The sequence below is a fragment of the Petaurus breviceps genome, unplaced genomic scaffold (genome assembly GCF_028583685.1).
Source record: "Petaurus breviceps papuanus isolate PSGF00001 unplaced genomic scaffold, PetGlider_PUasm1.0 115, whole genome shotgun sequence".
In the NCBI taxonomy this organism is placed as follows: domain Eukaryota; kingdom Metazoa; phylum Chordata; class Mammalia; order Diprotodontia; family Petauridae; genus Petaurus; species Petaurus breviceps.
Window position 1 is genome coordinate 1,765,138 of NW_027185612.1, and position 14,662 is coordinate 1,779,799.

Here is a 14,662-nt window from a genome sequence, read left to right on the forward strand (position 1 = left end):
GGGAAGAACAGAATACTCAGGTTCAGGGTCTGATTGAACAGATTGAACTGTTGATAAATGAGAAAGGTGGCCAGTGCTATGCTGAGTTTAATGTGAGTGGAGAAAAGCAAAAAAATGCTACAGATTCTGAGGCAGATACTACCAAACCTACCAGATATCCTAGAAAGGAAGGTAAGAACCTGAACCTAAGCATTACATTGTTCTTAATAATCTCTCATGCTTTTAACTCCAAAAAGAATTTACAATGGGATTAAAAAAAGGATCCATTTTAGCCCTTCATTTTTAGAGATGAACAACTGACCACTAGAGAGATTAGCTGACTTGCCCAAAGTCACATAGCCATAAGTAGAAGTATCCTCTGATTTCTGTTCTGTGCTATTTCCACTACTATTGCCTTTATTGTGTATTATATGGGTGTATACACCCCCCATGCACATGTATATATGCATTGCATATCCATGATTTGAGTTATGCTCCCAAAGATTCCATAGAGACTGGAAAGTTGCCATTATATTTCTGTCTTTTATGTCAGACACAGAAACTGAAGTAAAGACAATTTAAAGACTTCACTCAAAGTCACACAGGCAGTAAGCTGTAGAATAAATATGAGCAGGAAGATTTCTCAGCTCCATATTCACAGCTCTTTCCCCCACCTTACCTTGCCTGATGATTACACTGACCTTTTGACTTGGGACAGCATCCTTTCCAAGAATTGTGCCTTGGAATTTCCACTGTCATTTCCTGGAATGTTACCTTTATGAGGTTCTGGGGCACTACTTTCATTAGACCTCAGACTAAATGAGAAGATGTGACAACTGGCACTTGCCTCTGTCACTGAAAGGAGATGGGAAATTAAACAAGTCACTTTTCCTTTTGGGGCCTCGATTTCCATATTAAAAAAATTAGGGGACTAGCCTGGCAGATACTTAGACTACAGAGCACTGTCCCTAAAGTACTGAACTCAGGAGGACAGTGGTGTTTAGAATCTCAGTCATCCCTTGTGGAGTCATTGGGAGCTCCTGCCACATCTGAGAGCCCCTCACAGAGAATCAAATGAGGACAATCAATGTAGAAGTAATTCCAGGAAACACCTCCAATGGGAAGCAGATTTGGTAATATGGTAAGGCAAGGTAATATTGCAGAAAGAAATGGAGACACCACAAAGGACTAAAGATGAAACAGAGCACCCACCTCTTGTCATTCCCATACCCTTCTCAGATGGGACCAGCAGGAACATTTATGAAGGTCTAGCTGCACTTTCCTTAGGACCTGAAGCTTTGGGTGGACAGGTTCCATGAGTATGGGTTGTACTATCTGTAGCACCCAGCATAGCCTCATGTACTTTGGGATCCTCAGACACTGATCTTGGACCAATCTCTTTAATTTCCATTTTCATTCTTCAAAGGGAGAGGAATTTGGCTATTCCCATGGGTTGTTTTATCCCCTTATTTTTCATAAATGTATAAATGGGAGTGAAATTCATCAAAAGAAAACCGGCTTATTTGGTAAGACTATCTCTAAATTGCCAGCTCCAGCAGATTCCTTTTTTTTTAAGTTGATTTATTTTTATTTTACATTCATTATCTCTCTCTTTTACTACCCCTCCCAAACAGTTTGAATACTTAAAAACCTTCATAACAAATATGCATAATTCAACAAAATAAATTGTCACATTGGCCAAGTCCAACAATGTATGTCTCATTCTGCATTTTAAATTTATCTGGGAAGAAGTAGGTGCTGTGCTTCATCTTTGGGTCTTTGGGAAGTCTAAGTTTTTTTCTGTGATATCACATTGACTTACCATAGAGGCAGAGACCTCCAATTTCCCTGTGATCCAGTAATATAAAATAGTGTTTGCAATTGTAATTCTCTAACAGTATAGGAACTCTAAAAGAGAAAGGAAATAATAATCACCTTCTGAAGCAAGACTTGAAGTTTTGGGGATTGTAATGTGACAGTTTCCTACCAGGAGACTGTGGGAAGAATTCTCTCTAATTTCCTTCAGGGTAAATTATGATGATTTCATAACAACCAATAATTAAGGAATCTTCAGGAGGAATTTAATAGATGAGAGACACATGCTGCCTAGTATATAGGCATAAGGAAAAACAAGATAAAAGAATACATGTATGGAAAATTCTTTTTTATCTGTAATTTCAACAACTAGGGTACTCAAGTTCATTTTTTTGTTGTGTGTAGTATAAAATAGCTGATATTTTCTACTAATGATACTTAAATGAATCAAGAAATAATTTCAATTATGTTTAACATGGTTTTCACTGCAGTATATCTTGCTGCATTCTAATTTTATAAAAACTGGTAATATGCAGGTGGCATATTTATAATCACTCTCAGATAACCAAGATATAGGCACACCTTATATTGTTATTTCAACAAAATATTTTGTAGTAACATAATTAACAGGTCATGACCAAACCTCACTATAAGAAAGCAAATATAATGAGCCAGCGTGTCAACTGTTCCTTTGGAACTCCCTTGTAATGCTGCTTAACCTGACTATGTTAGATAGGGCATAGCAGTATTGAGTTATTTAGATCATCCTATTTCTTGAATTACATTGAATGAGAAGGAATTTGTTACTGTTTGTGTAACATGGAGCTGAACAATGAGGCCCCAGTCCCTAGAGCATGAACATTTGGTGAGTCTGTTTCTAGAGGAGCATAATGTTAAATGGAGGGGTCCAACTCTCCACTTAAGAGCATGTGCAGCTACATTCTGGGGCTCTTTCCTGTCTGCTTACTGCTTAGTGGGGGCATAAAGACATTTTGGTTTGTTGCTGAGGTAGAAGTTGACTCTCTAAGCTTCAGAGGGCCTTGAGATATAGGTTTGCCCCCCACTCTCTTTCCATATATATATATATATATATATATATATATATATATATATATGTGTGTGTGTGTGTGTGTGTGTGTGTGTGTGTGTACATATCTGTGTATATGTGTACATGTGTGTATGTATGGATGTATATATCTATACATGTGTGTATGTATATATGTGTGTGTGTATATAGTCCTAGGACTGGTTGCTCATCAAGTGTTAACATTATGTTTAAAATAGGAGAGTTTATTTTTAGCCAGAGAAAGAGATTAGAGGAGACACTTAAACTGGACCAGGAAAACAGCATATGACAAATAGAGAACACATGAACAGTAGCAATTCCAATGAGGACATGTTGTTAATCTTTCATGTTTCTTCCCACAGATATCCTGAGCCTCATCCTTGTAGGGAAAAGTGGGACTGGGAAGAGCTCCACTGGGAACACCATTATTGGGGAGCATAGTTTTGTAGCCAAACTTGAAGGAGAAACAGTCACTAAGACCTGTCAGAACAAGGACAGGACCTGGAGAGGGAAGATTATTACAGTTGTCGATACTCCACCCTTTGACCTCACCCTGGCTAGTGAAGATCTTCTTTCTAAACTAGGGGAAGAAGCCTTTCAAAGCCTCTGCCTATCTCCAGGAGCCAAAGTCTTCATTCTGGTGGTTCAGCTGGGCCGGTTCACTCAAGAAGATGAGAAGAACATTAGGGAACTAGAAGCCATATTTGGAAAAGAGATCACTGAGTACATGATTGTGCTCTTCACCAGGAAAGAAGACCTAGGTACTGAGACACTGGATGATTATGTCAAGGCTTCAGGTAATCGGTCTCTTAAGAAACTAATTAAACAATGTGGAGGAAGATATTTTGCTTTTAACAACAAAGAAAGTGGTATAGACCAGGAAAAGCAGGTCAATGAGCTTTTGGAAATGGTGGAAAAACTGATCCAGAGTCATGGAGGCCAAGGCTATCCTGACAGTGATGAACCTCAGACTTATGCCAGAAGGATTGAAGAATTCAAGGAGAAAAGTTTGTCCAAGAGGGAGACATGGGTATGCAAGAAGAGTTTCATTTTTTCATGATCCAATTGGTTCTTGCTGTACCTGATGACCCACAAAATAAGAAGTGCCTCAGGACATATGGTGAGGGCATTCTTGGGGACAATCAGCTAGATGGATGTATTGGTTAATTATAATGCTGGGATGTGGCTAGCAGCAAATTGTAAATAGAGGGTGAGAAATTGAAGCAAGTTTTGAGGAAGCAGGCTAAGAGTCAAAACAAGGTGGTGAGTGGCTGTCAGGTAATTTGGAAAGAGTGTGGACATGCATGAAGGTACAAGTGGCAAGGCAGTAACCATTTGAAAAGAACTCAAGTATCCGAAAGCCAACCAAGGAAGGAACACTAAAATGTTCAGTGAGATAATCAAGAAGGAAGAGATGTGTGGGTGTTTTCAGGGCAAAGGAAAGTGAACAGAGGGACGTATCTGAGGCACCAGTAATGAAGAAATACTTTGATTATAGAGGCTAATTTTTCTTCTTCAAGTTGAGAACTGTTCTATGGGGGTTAGAAATCATCACAATATGACTGACTTAGACCAAGCAGATCATGGGGAACACAGTGTGGCAAATGTGTGGACAGAGAAGAGTATCTCCTGGAAGGAACATTTTAATGTAAATAGAGGCTTTGATTCCTCTTTTGTGTTGGGTTATGATTTATATTAGCATAACCTGTGACTCAAAGTTCATTTGCATAAGACTCTTCTCTTAGGTGGAGATTGATTACTTAATGCTCCACGCCTGCATGAAAGATAGAGCTCCTGAGAGCTTGGGAGAAGAGGGAATGTGTCTTCTGGCTTCCAGTTTCAAGAGAAGAAGACTTGGGATTCCAGCCTCCTTTTAAGTCTATGAAGGGAGAGAAAGACTGGGAAGCAGCTGGCATGGAGAGGACCTGGTAACTTTAATCTTGTCCATGTCCCCAGTTTGCTACACAAAAATTTTGGAGAGTTTCCCATTGGGTGAGATCTGAGACACACACATGTGTGTACACACACACACAAACACACACACACGCTCACACACTCACACACACAATACCTCACTCCCAAAGGCAGAGCTCAGTTATTCTAATTTTGTGTTGTTATGTATTTTCATATGTATACTTTCTCTGATTTCTATTTTCTGTCAGCTTAAATAGCAACCTTCTTTGTGTGTTCTTTGTGGAACAGATATTTGGTGGAAACTGAATCAAGTTTTTGGATATATACTTTGGAAAATTCCTTCCCTGTTAAATGATACTATTGAAATATAGAGGAGCTGGAGCTTAGGGGTGCTAGGAACCCAAAATAGCATCATGCAGGTCCTGTTCAAATGAATTAAACCCAAGCCTTCTTTCAACCAAATAAAAACAAGATTTATTAAAAATCCATCATACTGGCCAGACTCTTTAGGAATCTGAGCATTTATATCTCTAATGTAAATAAGCGAAATTGAATCTGAGCACTTTAATGGAAAAAAGATAGATTTTATATAAAGAAAGGCTGTAGGAAGGATCTGGGAGTGGCCAAGTAGTCTAAGGTGATGGGGAGGAGGGGTCTAGGGAGGATCTTGATGGGAATGGCCAATAGGTTACTGTGACTGTGAGGTGACATTAGAAGGTCCCAGAATTCCAGGGACCTGGACCATGACCACATGGCCAATGGAGAATGGGGTCTAGATAGGATCAAGAACTGGAGGTCTGTTGTGGGACCAGGTACAGAAAATAAAAGGTCAGTTGACTGAGATGGGTATATGCCTCAGGCAAATGCCATATCAAGTGGGGAAATTCAAGGAGAGTTCAAGGGGTTTTCCAGAGCCTGTACTCCAGCAATACCAACTAGGAGCTTAGCTTGAAACTAAAAATAATTTTCCATAGACTAAACCTATTTTAGGTGGGGTACAAATATAGTTCTAGTCCAGTGATATTTTTCTGCCCCCAAACTTCTTTCTCCTCTCCTGACAGGAATCAAGGAGATGTGTTCTGAGATATCTATTCCACTTTGGGATAGATAAGAGGGTAATGCTTTGGTGGTACAGTCCACCAAAATGTACCTTTCCCTTCACATTCCCTAGTAACTTCTTGAGGCTCATTACCATTTAAGAGAATTGTCATAGCTGGGCCATGACAAAAATTAAAGGGGCAAGTGAGGAGGGACATGTGTTGTCCCTCTAACCTCAGTAGAAGGTTCTGTAGAGGCATTCAGGACACTCTGCCTATACCCCAAAAGGGAAAAGGTTGATTGAATTCAGTCTGACTCAGTCAAAAGTAAAGGTTAGTAACTTTTCAATTAGAGGAATAATTAATAGATTGTAGCCACCTGAGCAACATCACCTAGGAGGACATGCTCAGTAAAGTGAAACCAAGCAAGCAAAGACAGAGATGAAATTATATTGACCAACCTCTGGGAGCCCAGACAGGGTGGTCTCACTCAGTGGAAGCAAGGACACTTTTCCAGAGCTATATGCAGCAGGAAAACCAAGAAGCTCTTAGGGATTTAGCCCTTATCTTAATTCAGTGGGAGGTACTTAAGAAGCCAGAGAAAGGGCAGAATGGAGGGGATGTGGTGGATGGCAGGAGCAGTGCAGTGGAGAAACACAAGAAGACAGCTTTGGAGGTAGAGAGTAAAAATAGGGTGCAGCTTCAGCGAACGACAGCTGCAGATGGAGAGCTCCAGCTAATGACGTCTTAGGAGGTGACAGTGGTAAAGATGATGAGCAGTGGCTCAAGGCAGAACTTCAGTGGATGACAAGGGCATGGCTGAGCAGCAAGAGGAAGGAAGATTGGGAAGACAGGAAGCAGCATTGGTTCCAGAAGGGAAGAATCACCATATGGTGGGAATATGGAGTCATCTGAGCCCAAGTGGTAGAGATTTTCTTCTTTGAAATAAGGTAGATGTCACTGAGGCCCTAACTCTCCTCAGACCAGTTTTCCTGAAGACTTTTTCTCTTCACACCTGCACCCCTCTGGGTCTGTAGAATATCATGCTCATTTATGTATGGAGAATGATACTCATTTATGTATGAAATCTAAGCAAATCAATGAAGGATTTTTTCCTGGTTTTTGTTGTTGTTGTTGTTCTACAAGGTGACAGCTGTAAGCCAGGGTCTGGAAGACCAGTGCTAGTTTCCTGGCTCATATGTTTGCCCTGAAAAGAAACCACACTATGAGCCCCCAGCTTCCCAGAGTCCAGAAGGGACTAAATGAGGCCTCACTAGAAACCAAACCAAGTGGGGTGCAATCCTAATTATCTCCGCCCAAAGTCACTTGTTCTGATGGCCAGCATCCACCTCCCTTGATTCTATCCATTGGATTCTAATCTCCCATTGTTGTTTCTGCCATCTTGAGGAGGGTAACATTTTTTAGGGTTGGTTTGAATGAGATTTGGGACTGAGTATTCCCTATTATAATTTTCAAGGAACTTAAGGATATTTCATTGTGTGGTATGGGAATCATAATAGAAACTGTCCCCTTCTCTATGAAATAAACTGAGTGGAAGTAACTAAATGTATATATTTTTTGAAGGAAAAATATGTAATTTGGTTGACCAAATATTGAGCGTCTTTCTATGCCTTAGAAGGTGAATCTTAGCTTTGGCCTCTTTTTCACATAATTAAAAAAAAGAGAAAGGAACTATCAATTGATTCTGCACCCACAAATCCTGGATAAGAAGCAAATTAACAATATCAAAAGCAGGAAAATAAAAATCATGGGATCAGGAAAATCAAAGAAAAGTTAAATAATTTGAAAGCAAAGGACTATTGAGCTGATGAATAAAGGTAAATTTATCAGTAAAATAGATAAACCATCATGTATGAGAGAGAAAGAGAGAGAGAGAATAAGAGAGAGAGAGAACCATGCATACTGCCAAAATAATGCAAAAGGAGAATTTAAAGGAAATCATTAGAAACGAGTGTACTCACTACATGCCAGCAAACTGAAATCAAATTACATGAATACTTACAAAAATATAAACTTCCCAGATTAACAAAACATGAAATATAGCACTTAACTTCAAAAAAGGGTGTTTGAGCAAGTCTAAAAATAAAATCCTAGTGCAGATCAATTTTCAAATGAATTCAATAAAATATTTAAAGAACAAACTCTAAGCTGTTTATAAAAACAGAGAAAGACCGTAACTTATCAAACTCCTATGAGGCTATGCCTTCTGAGCCCCATTTCATTGAGGCAACTGGATTGCATAGTGGATGGTGCATGGAACCTGGAATTAGAAAGACTTGAGTTTAAATCCTTCCTTCAGACACTTACTAGTTGTGTGACCCTAGGCAAGTCAGTTGATCTCTCTCAGCCTCAATTTCCTCAGCTATAAAATGGGAATCATTATAGCACTTAGCTTATAGGATCTTTGTGTGGAGCAAATGAGATAATACGTGTAAAGTATTTTGCAAGCCTTCTACCCTTATATCTATTATTTTTAGCTAAACTGATAACTATTGTTATAATAAAGTGGAGAAAGAAAACTATTCTACACCATTACTAATGAACACAGATGCAAAATTTTTAAGTGAAATATTAATGAAAAAGTTATAACAGTATTAGTAGTGCTAGGTTGGAGTAATACCAAAAATTCAAGGATGGTTTGACATTAAGAAAACTCTAAACACAATAATTTTCCTAATAAAAATTCCATTATTTCAATAGACATGGGAAAAAGCCTGCAACCAAATACAATGCTCACTGGTGTTTGAAAAAATGTGCTAAAATGAATAGGAAAAGAATGATATTTTTATAATATAATAAAAACATTTAAAATCAAGAGCTACGTTATTTCTAATGGAAAAATATAAGAAATGGTACCTATAAGAACAAATAAAATAAAGGATGGAGCCAAGATGGCAGCATAGATGAAGGAAGACTCCATGCACTCCCCCCATAACCACCTCAAATACCTATAAAAATTATTCTACACAAACTTTAAGGCTACAGAAGCCACAAAGTGACAGAGAGAAACAAACCTCACACTGAAGACAGCCCAACAGACTGGCAGGAAGGGTCAATTGCAGCCTGCTAGGAGCAGAGCCCAGCACTGCATGAGTCTGAGGTTCTAGGCTCAGGGCAGCCTGACCAGCCACAGCTAGGCGGACACTGGGAGAATAGATCACCAGCAGCTATGGCTGTTTCCAGAATCATCAGCCTATAAATGCCAAAGACAAAGGAGAGATCAGTGCAGTGTAGACTTTGGGAACAGGGAGTCTGGGAGTGAGGTCTGGCCACCCCCTGGAGGGAGAAGCAGCTGAGGCACCTGGCTGCTTCAGAGCTCCTGGCCTGTAGATCGCAGGCAGACCAAGCAACCAATCTGAGGGGTAGTTGCTCTTGCTTTAACTTGCTTGTATCTGGATTGCTGTCTAGGGTGGAGGTCCTGGGGTACATGACCACATTGCCAGAGCCAGTGGAGGCTTCTGAGGGGGAACCCAACTAATAGCTCCAGCAGGTGAGAAAAGCCCAGCAATTTGGGACAAAGCTTTCCTCTAAGGAAGCAGAGTTCTACTGTGGCATAAAACTCAAAAGTCAAGTAATGGAGTAGCAACATGAGCAAGCAAAGAAAGCAAAGGAAACACAGCAATCCAATTTTGGACTCGTTTTTGGGGACAAAAAGGATCAAAGCATGGAACAGGAGGAAGTCAGTGAAGTCAGAACTCCTGCACCAAAAGCTTCCAAGAAAAAAAATGAACTGGTTACAGGCCACAGAGGAACTTAAGAAGGATTTTGAAAACCATTTAAGAGAAGTAGAGGAAAAATTGGGAAGAGAAATGATAATGATGGAAGAAAATCATGAAATGAGAGTCAACAACCTGACTGAAGAAAATAACATCTTAAAAAAATAGACTAACCAAAATGGCAAAAGGAGCTCAAAAAGCCAATGAGGAGAAAAATGCCTTAAAAATCTGAATTTGCCAGATGGAAAGAGAATCTCAAAAGCTCACTGAAGAGAATAATTCTTTCAGAATTAGTTTGGAGCAAACGGAAGCTAGTGACTTTATGAGAAATCAAGATATTATTAAACAGATCCAAAAGAATGAAAAAATAGAAGTCAATATGAAATATCTCATTGGAACAACCAATGACCTGGAAAAAAGATCCAGGAGAGATCATTTCAAAATTATTGGACTACCTGAAAGCCATGATAAAAAAAAGAACCTAGAAATCATCCTTCAAGAAATTCTCCAGGAAAATTGCCCTGATGTGTTAGAACCAGAGGGCAAAATAGAAGTTGAAAGAATCCACTGATCACCTCTTGAAAAAGATCCCCAAAAGAAAATTCCTAGGAATATTATAGCCAGGTTCTGGAGTTCCCAGATCAAGGAGAAAATATTACAAGCAGCCAAGAAGAAGCAATTTGAATATTGTGGAAACACAATTAGGATAACACAGGATCTGACAGCTTCTACCTCAAGGGAACAAAGGGCTTAGAATATGATATTCCAAAGGGCAAAGGAGCTGGGATTAAAACCATGAATCACCTACCCAGCAAAAGTGAATGTCATGTTTCAGGGGAAAATATTGTCATTCATTGGAATAGAGGACTTTCAAGCATTCTTGATGAAAAACCAGAGTTGAATAGATTATTTGACATTCAGATACAAAAAGCAAGAGAAGCATGTGAAGGTTAACAGGAAAAAGAAATCACAAGGAATCAACTTATCAAAGTTGAACTATTTACATCCCTACATGGAAAAACAATCATTGTAACATATGAAACATTTCTAAGTATGAGAATAGTTGAAGGGAATGTAAATATATACATATACATATATGTGAATATACATACATACATATGTCTACATAGGAGGGTATATGGGCATATGAATACATATGTGAGTGTGCATATATATGTGTACAGGTATACATAGACAGAGGGTCAAGGCCAGTTGAATAGGAAGGGATGATACTTAAAAGGTGAAATTGAGAGGTGAGAGAGGAATACAATGCAAGGAGATGGGGAGACACAGAATGGAGAGAGACAGAATGGGGTAAATTATTCCTATAGAAGAGGCAAGGGAAAACTGTTACAATGGAGGGGAAGAAGAGGAAGGGAAAAGGGAATGGGTCAACCATACTCTCATTGAATTTGGCTTAGGGAGGGAATGGCATAGGGTATTTTGCCCTACAGGAGAGTAGAGGGAAAAGGGATGAGAGGGGGGATGATGGAGGAGAGGGCAGGTTGAGGGGGAGGGAAGTTGGAAGCACACATAACTGAAAGGGGACAGGGTCAAAGTAGAGAATAGAACAAGTCCAGGGAGGGATAGGATGAAGGGAAATATAATCAATCTTTTACAATATACCCACTATGGAAATGTTTTGCATAGCTATACATGTACAACCTATATTGAATTGCTTATCTTCCCAGTAAGTGTGGGTGATGAGGGAGGAAGGGAAAGAAATCTGGAATCCAAAACTTTAAAATCAAAGAGAGAGAGAGAGAGAGAGAGAGAGAGAGAGAGAGAGAGAGAGAGAGGATAGATAGATATAATTTTTTTACATGCAACAGTGAAATAAGATATAGTGGCACTGGGGTATAGAGATCCTTCTTGCCCTACTGGAAAGTCAGAGGGGCCATGGGAGAGTATATAAGTGAGAGCATATTGTAGGAGGGGGTATACAGTGGGATAGCTGCCTTGGGGTGGTGGGTAGGGAAAAGACGAGGAGAAAAATTGTAACTCAAAATCTTGTGGAAATGAATGATATAAACTAAAAATAAACATAAAATTTAATTTAAAAAATAAAAAATGAAAATAAAGGATTTTCATTTTTTCCACTATCACATATGCTAGGTCTGGAAATTTTAGCTGTAACAGTATGATAGATAGAAGAAATGATTCCTGAACAAGAAAACTCCCTCTAAAAATATGGATCAGCACTTTGTCAGCAATTTGTAAACTTGAGACTACAAATTTGTTAACTAGAACCCTAGTCAAGTGATTTACTCAGAGTTACAAAGGCATTTTGTGTTCAACACAGATTCTCTTATCTTTGAGGCCTATACTCTATATACTACATTATATAATTGCAATAAAATAAGAAAAATCAATTGAAAGAATAGACAAAAAGGAAGAAAAATTATTTTTATTTGTAGATATAATGATGTTTTTTTTAGAGAACCTCAGAGAATCAATAAACCTCTTTCTATATGATCATGGACAATCACTGGTCTGCTTGGGTCCCCAACTTCCTACTACAAGGAATCTGAGGATCAAATGAGAATGAATATGAAAAAGAAAAAGGAAAGTTAATTGTTTTGTTACTAATACTGTGCATGGCTTTAAAAAAGCCAATTTGGCCATGCTAAATAGGCAATGAAGTATCTGTGTGTGTGTGTGTGTGTGCACGCCCACGTGTGCATGTGGTCAAAATTTGATGTGAAGTGCTGATGATGTGAATAATTCTGTCCAGTCAGGAGTGTTGCACACTACATGATATTTATAGACCAGGTAAGTGTATATTTGCCTAGAGTCAGGGATAGTGTTGGGCAAGACTAATGGGAACTCTCTGCCCAGAGCTGTCCATGGTTACAGGGGTACAAGAAGGTTCCCCCCAAGCTTTATCAGGACTCCCCTTGGGGAGTCAGGTGGGCTCCTCTATTCCACTAGCAGGCCAGCCTCAGGGACCAAAGGGGCTAATCTGAAGATCAGATAATGCTGACAGGCCAGTGGACAAAACCGTGGTTTTTTTTGTACAATTTTTCTATAAGTAAGAGGAGGAGTTGGGGCGGCCAGGTAGCACAGCAAGTAAGAGCACCGGCCCCAGAGTGAAGATGAACTGGGATCGAGTCCAGGCTCAGACACTTAGCACCCACCCAAAAACACCTGGCCGCGTAACCTTGAGCAAGTTACTTAACCCCAATTGCTTAGGGGTGGCCAGGTGGCGCAGTGAGTAAGAGCACCGGCCCCAGAGTCAGGATGACCTGGGATCGAATCCAGGCTCTGATACTTAGCACTACACCCAGAAATAACTGGACATGCAACCTTGACCAAGTTACTTAACCCCAATTGCTTTAAAAAAAAAAGTAAGAGGAGGAGTAGGAAGTTTAATTGGGGTTAATGGCAGGGTAAGCTCTGGCTATGCTTTGGAGTTACCTAAGTTTATCTATATGAAACTTCTGCCTACAAAGTGTACCCAGTGGATATGACTATGACTGTGAAATGTGTATATGTGAAATATGGGTGTGACTATTCACTCATGTGAAAGGAGTTATTCTGCTGGTTACATTCACACATAAAATGGAGTCTTTAAGAATTTAATTAAATTGTGGAAGCAGTTGACAAGGCAATATCCTCTACTATATACATTGTTTTCATAGCCCAAGCTTTATGGATGTTTTCTTTTTAAAAACTGAGTGTCAGCTCTTAGTGAGAGGGAACATAGGTTTCACAAGAGAGAGAGAGAGAGAGAGAGAGAGAGAGAGAGAGAGAGAGAGACAATTTCCAAGATGAATTAGTATAAGCTGGTTGGTCTGCTGTAGGCAGCAGAGCTGTTCAATCATTTCAGTCATGTTCCTGTGACCCCATTTGATGTTTTCTTGGTAAAGAGACAAGGGTGATTTGCCATTTCCTTCTCTAGCCCATTTTATAGATAAGGAAACTGAGGTAACCAGGATTAAGTGATTTTCCCAGGATCACATGACTACTAAGTGGATGAGGTCAGATTTTAACACAGGAACATGAGTATTCCTGACTATACACTGGAGATGCTGTCCACAGCACAACCTAGCAAAATTATAAATGTCTGAAACTGAAAAGTAACTTGAGTTTTTATTACCAGTGACCACAACCTCTTAGAATAGCCAAGAATCTAGTAAACTGAGTTGTTTCAGTTAGCAAAGAAAGAAAGTGAGGAGTATAGGGGAAGCCACAGATAGCAATCACATAACAATTTCTTACCTCTTGCCTGTGTATCTCCCTGTGTCTGGCCTCTCTCTCCCAATCTCTGCTTAACATAACAGTCTGGCTTCTCAGAAGGCTGACAACTTCTCTTATTGCAGGATTCCAGGAGTAATACTGAGGAATTGAGTTTCTCATACTGTCACTTATGAGCTGCGGTTGGGTGTGCCTCACTCACTCATATATCAGTTAACCAGATAATATCAACTAGGAATTTCCAAAAGATATTTACCAAGAAGATATAGTAGGGCCTGAAATGACACAAATGTCCCTCCCCCTCCCCAGCCCAGGAGTTTACTCCCATATGCACATACTTGGTCCCTGGAAATACTAGGTTCAAACCTGAAGCACAGGTACAGGGGAACCTACATAAGGAAAACCTGTGGCCTAGGGGTGTCCCTGGTTCTGAGAGTCCTATTCTCCTTCCAAAGGGTCCTCACCAAGTACAGTTTGGGCTATGACATGGCTGAGGGTTAAATAACTCCCTTGTTTGGCTGAGCCAGCACCTTGTAGGGCTCATTGTCTCAGTGGCCCAGTCATTCCACTGCTAGACTAGGTTGATCAGGTTTCCTATTGCCTGCCATAGCTCCTTACTCTACTCAGTTATTGTTGCCACTGACACTAGACTGAAACCTCAGAGGACTTCATGGATTTCCTGGTCTCCTTGTCCCCTGGGTGTTCTGTTCTCAGAATACTCATACACTGAAGTTCATAAAAGAACAAACATAAAAGGAATAGTTGTCATACCCTCAGGGATACATCTGGGGGAGGAATGAGGTTGCCAAAGTTGCTTCTCTTCCCCCCCCCCCCCGCCCCAAGCCCATGGCAGCCCCTTTTTTCTCAATAGTGGCTAGGGAGAAAGAAGTACTGTACGAGACCACTCAGTTCAGCCT

The 14,662-nt window shown here is 39.9% G+C and overlaps 1 protein-coding gene across 1 annotated transcript in view; it reads left to right on the plus strand.

Moving 5' to 3' along the window:
• LOC138158602 (GTPase IMAP family member 8-like) overlaps positions 1-8,647 on the plus strand; it is a 63,946-nt gene extending 55,299 nt beyond the window's left edge. Inside the window, exons 3-4 of the mRNA XM_069084693.1 lie at positions 12-171; positions 3,223-8,647. Of these exons, the coding sequence (XP_068940794.1) occupies positions 12-171; positions 3,223-3,920 (858 nt within the window). The 3' untranslated portion in view covers positions 3,921-8,647. The remainder of the gene's footprint in view (positions 1-11; positions 172-3,222) is intronic.
• The last annotated feature ends 6,015 nt before the right edge of the window (positions 8,648-14,662 follow it).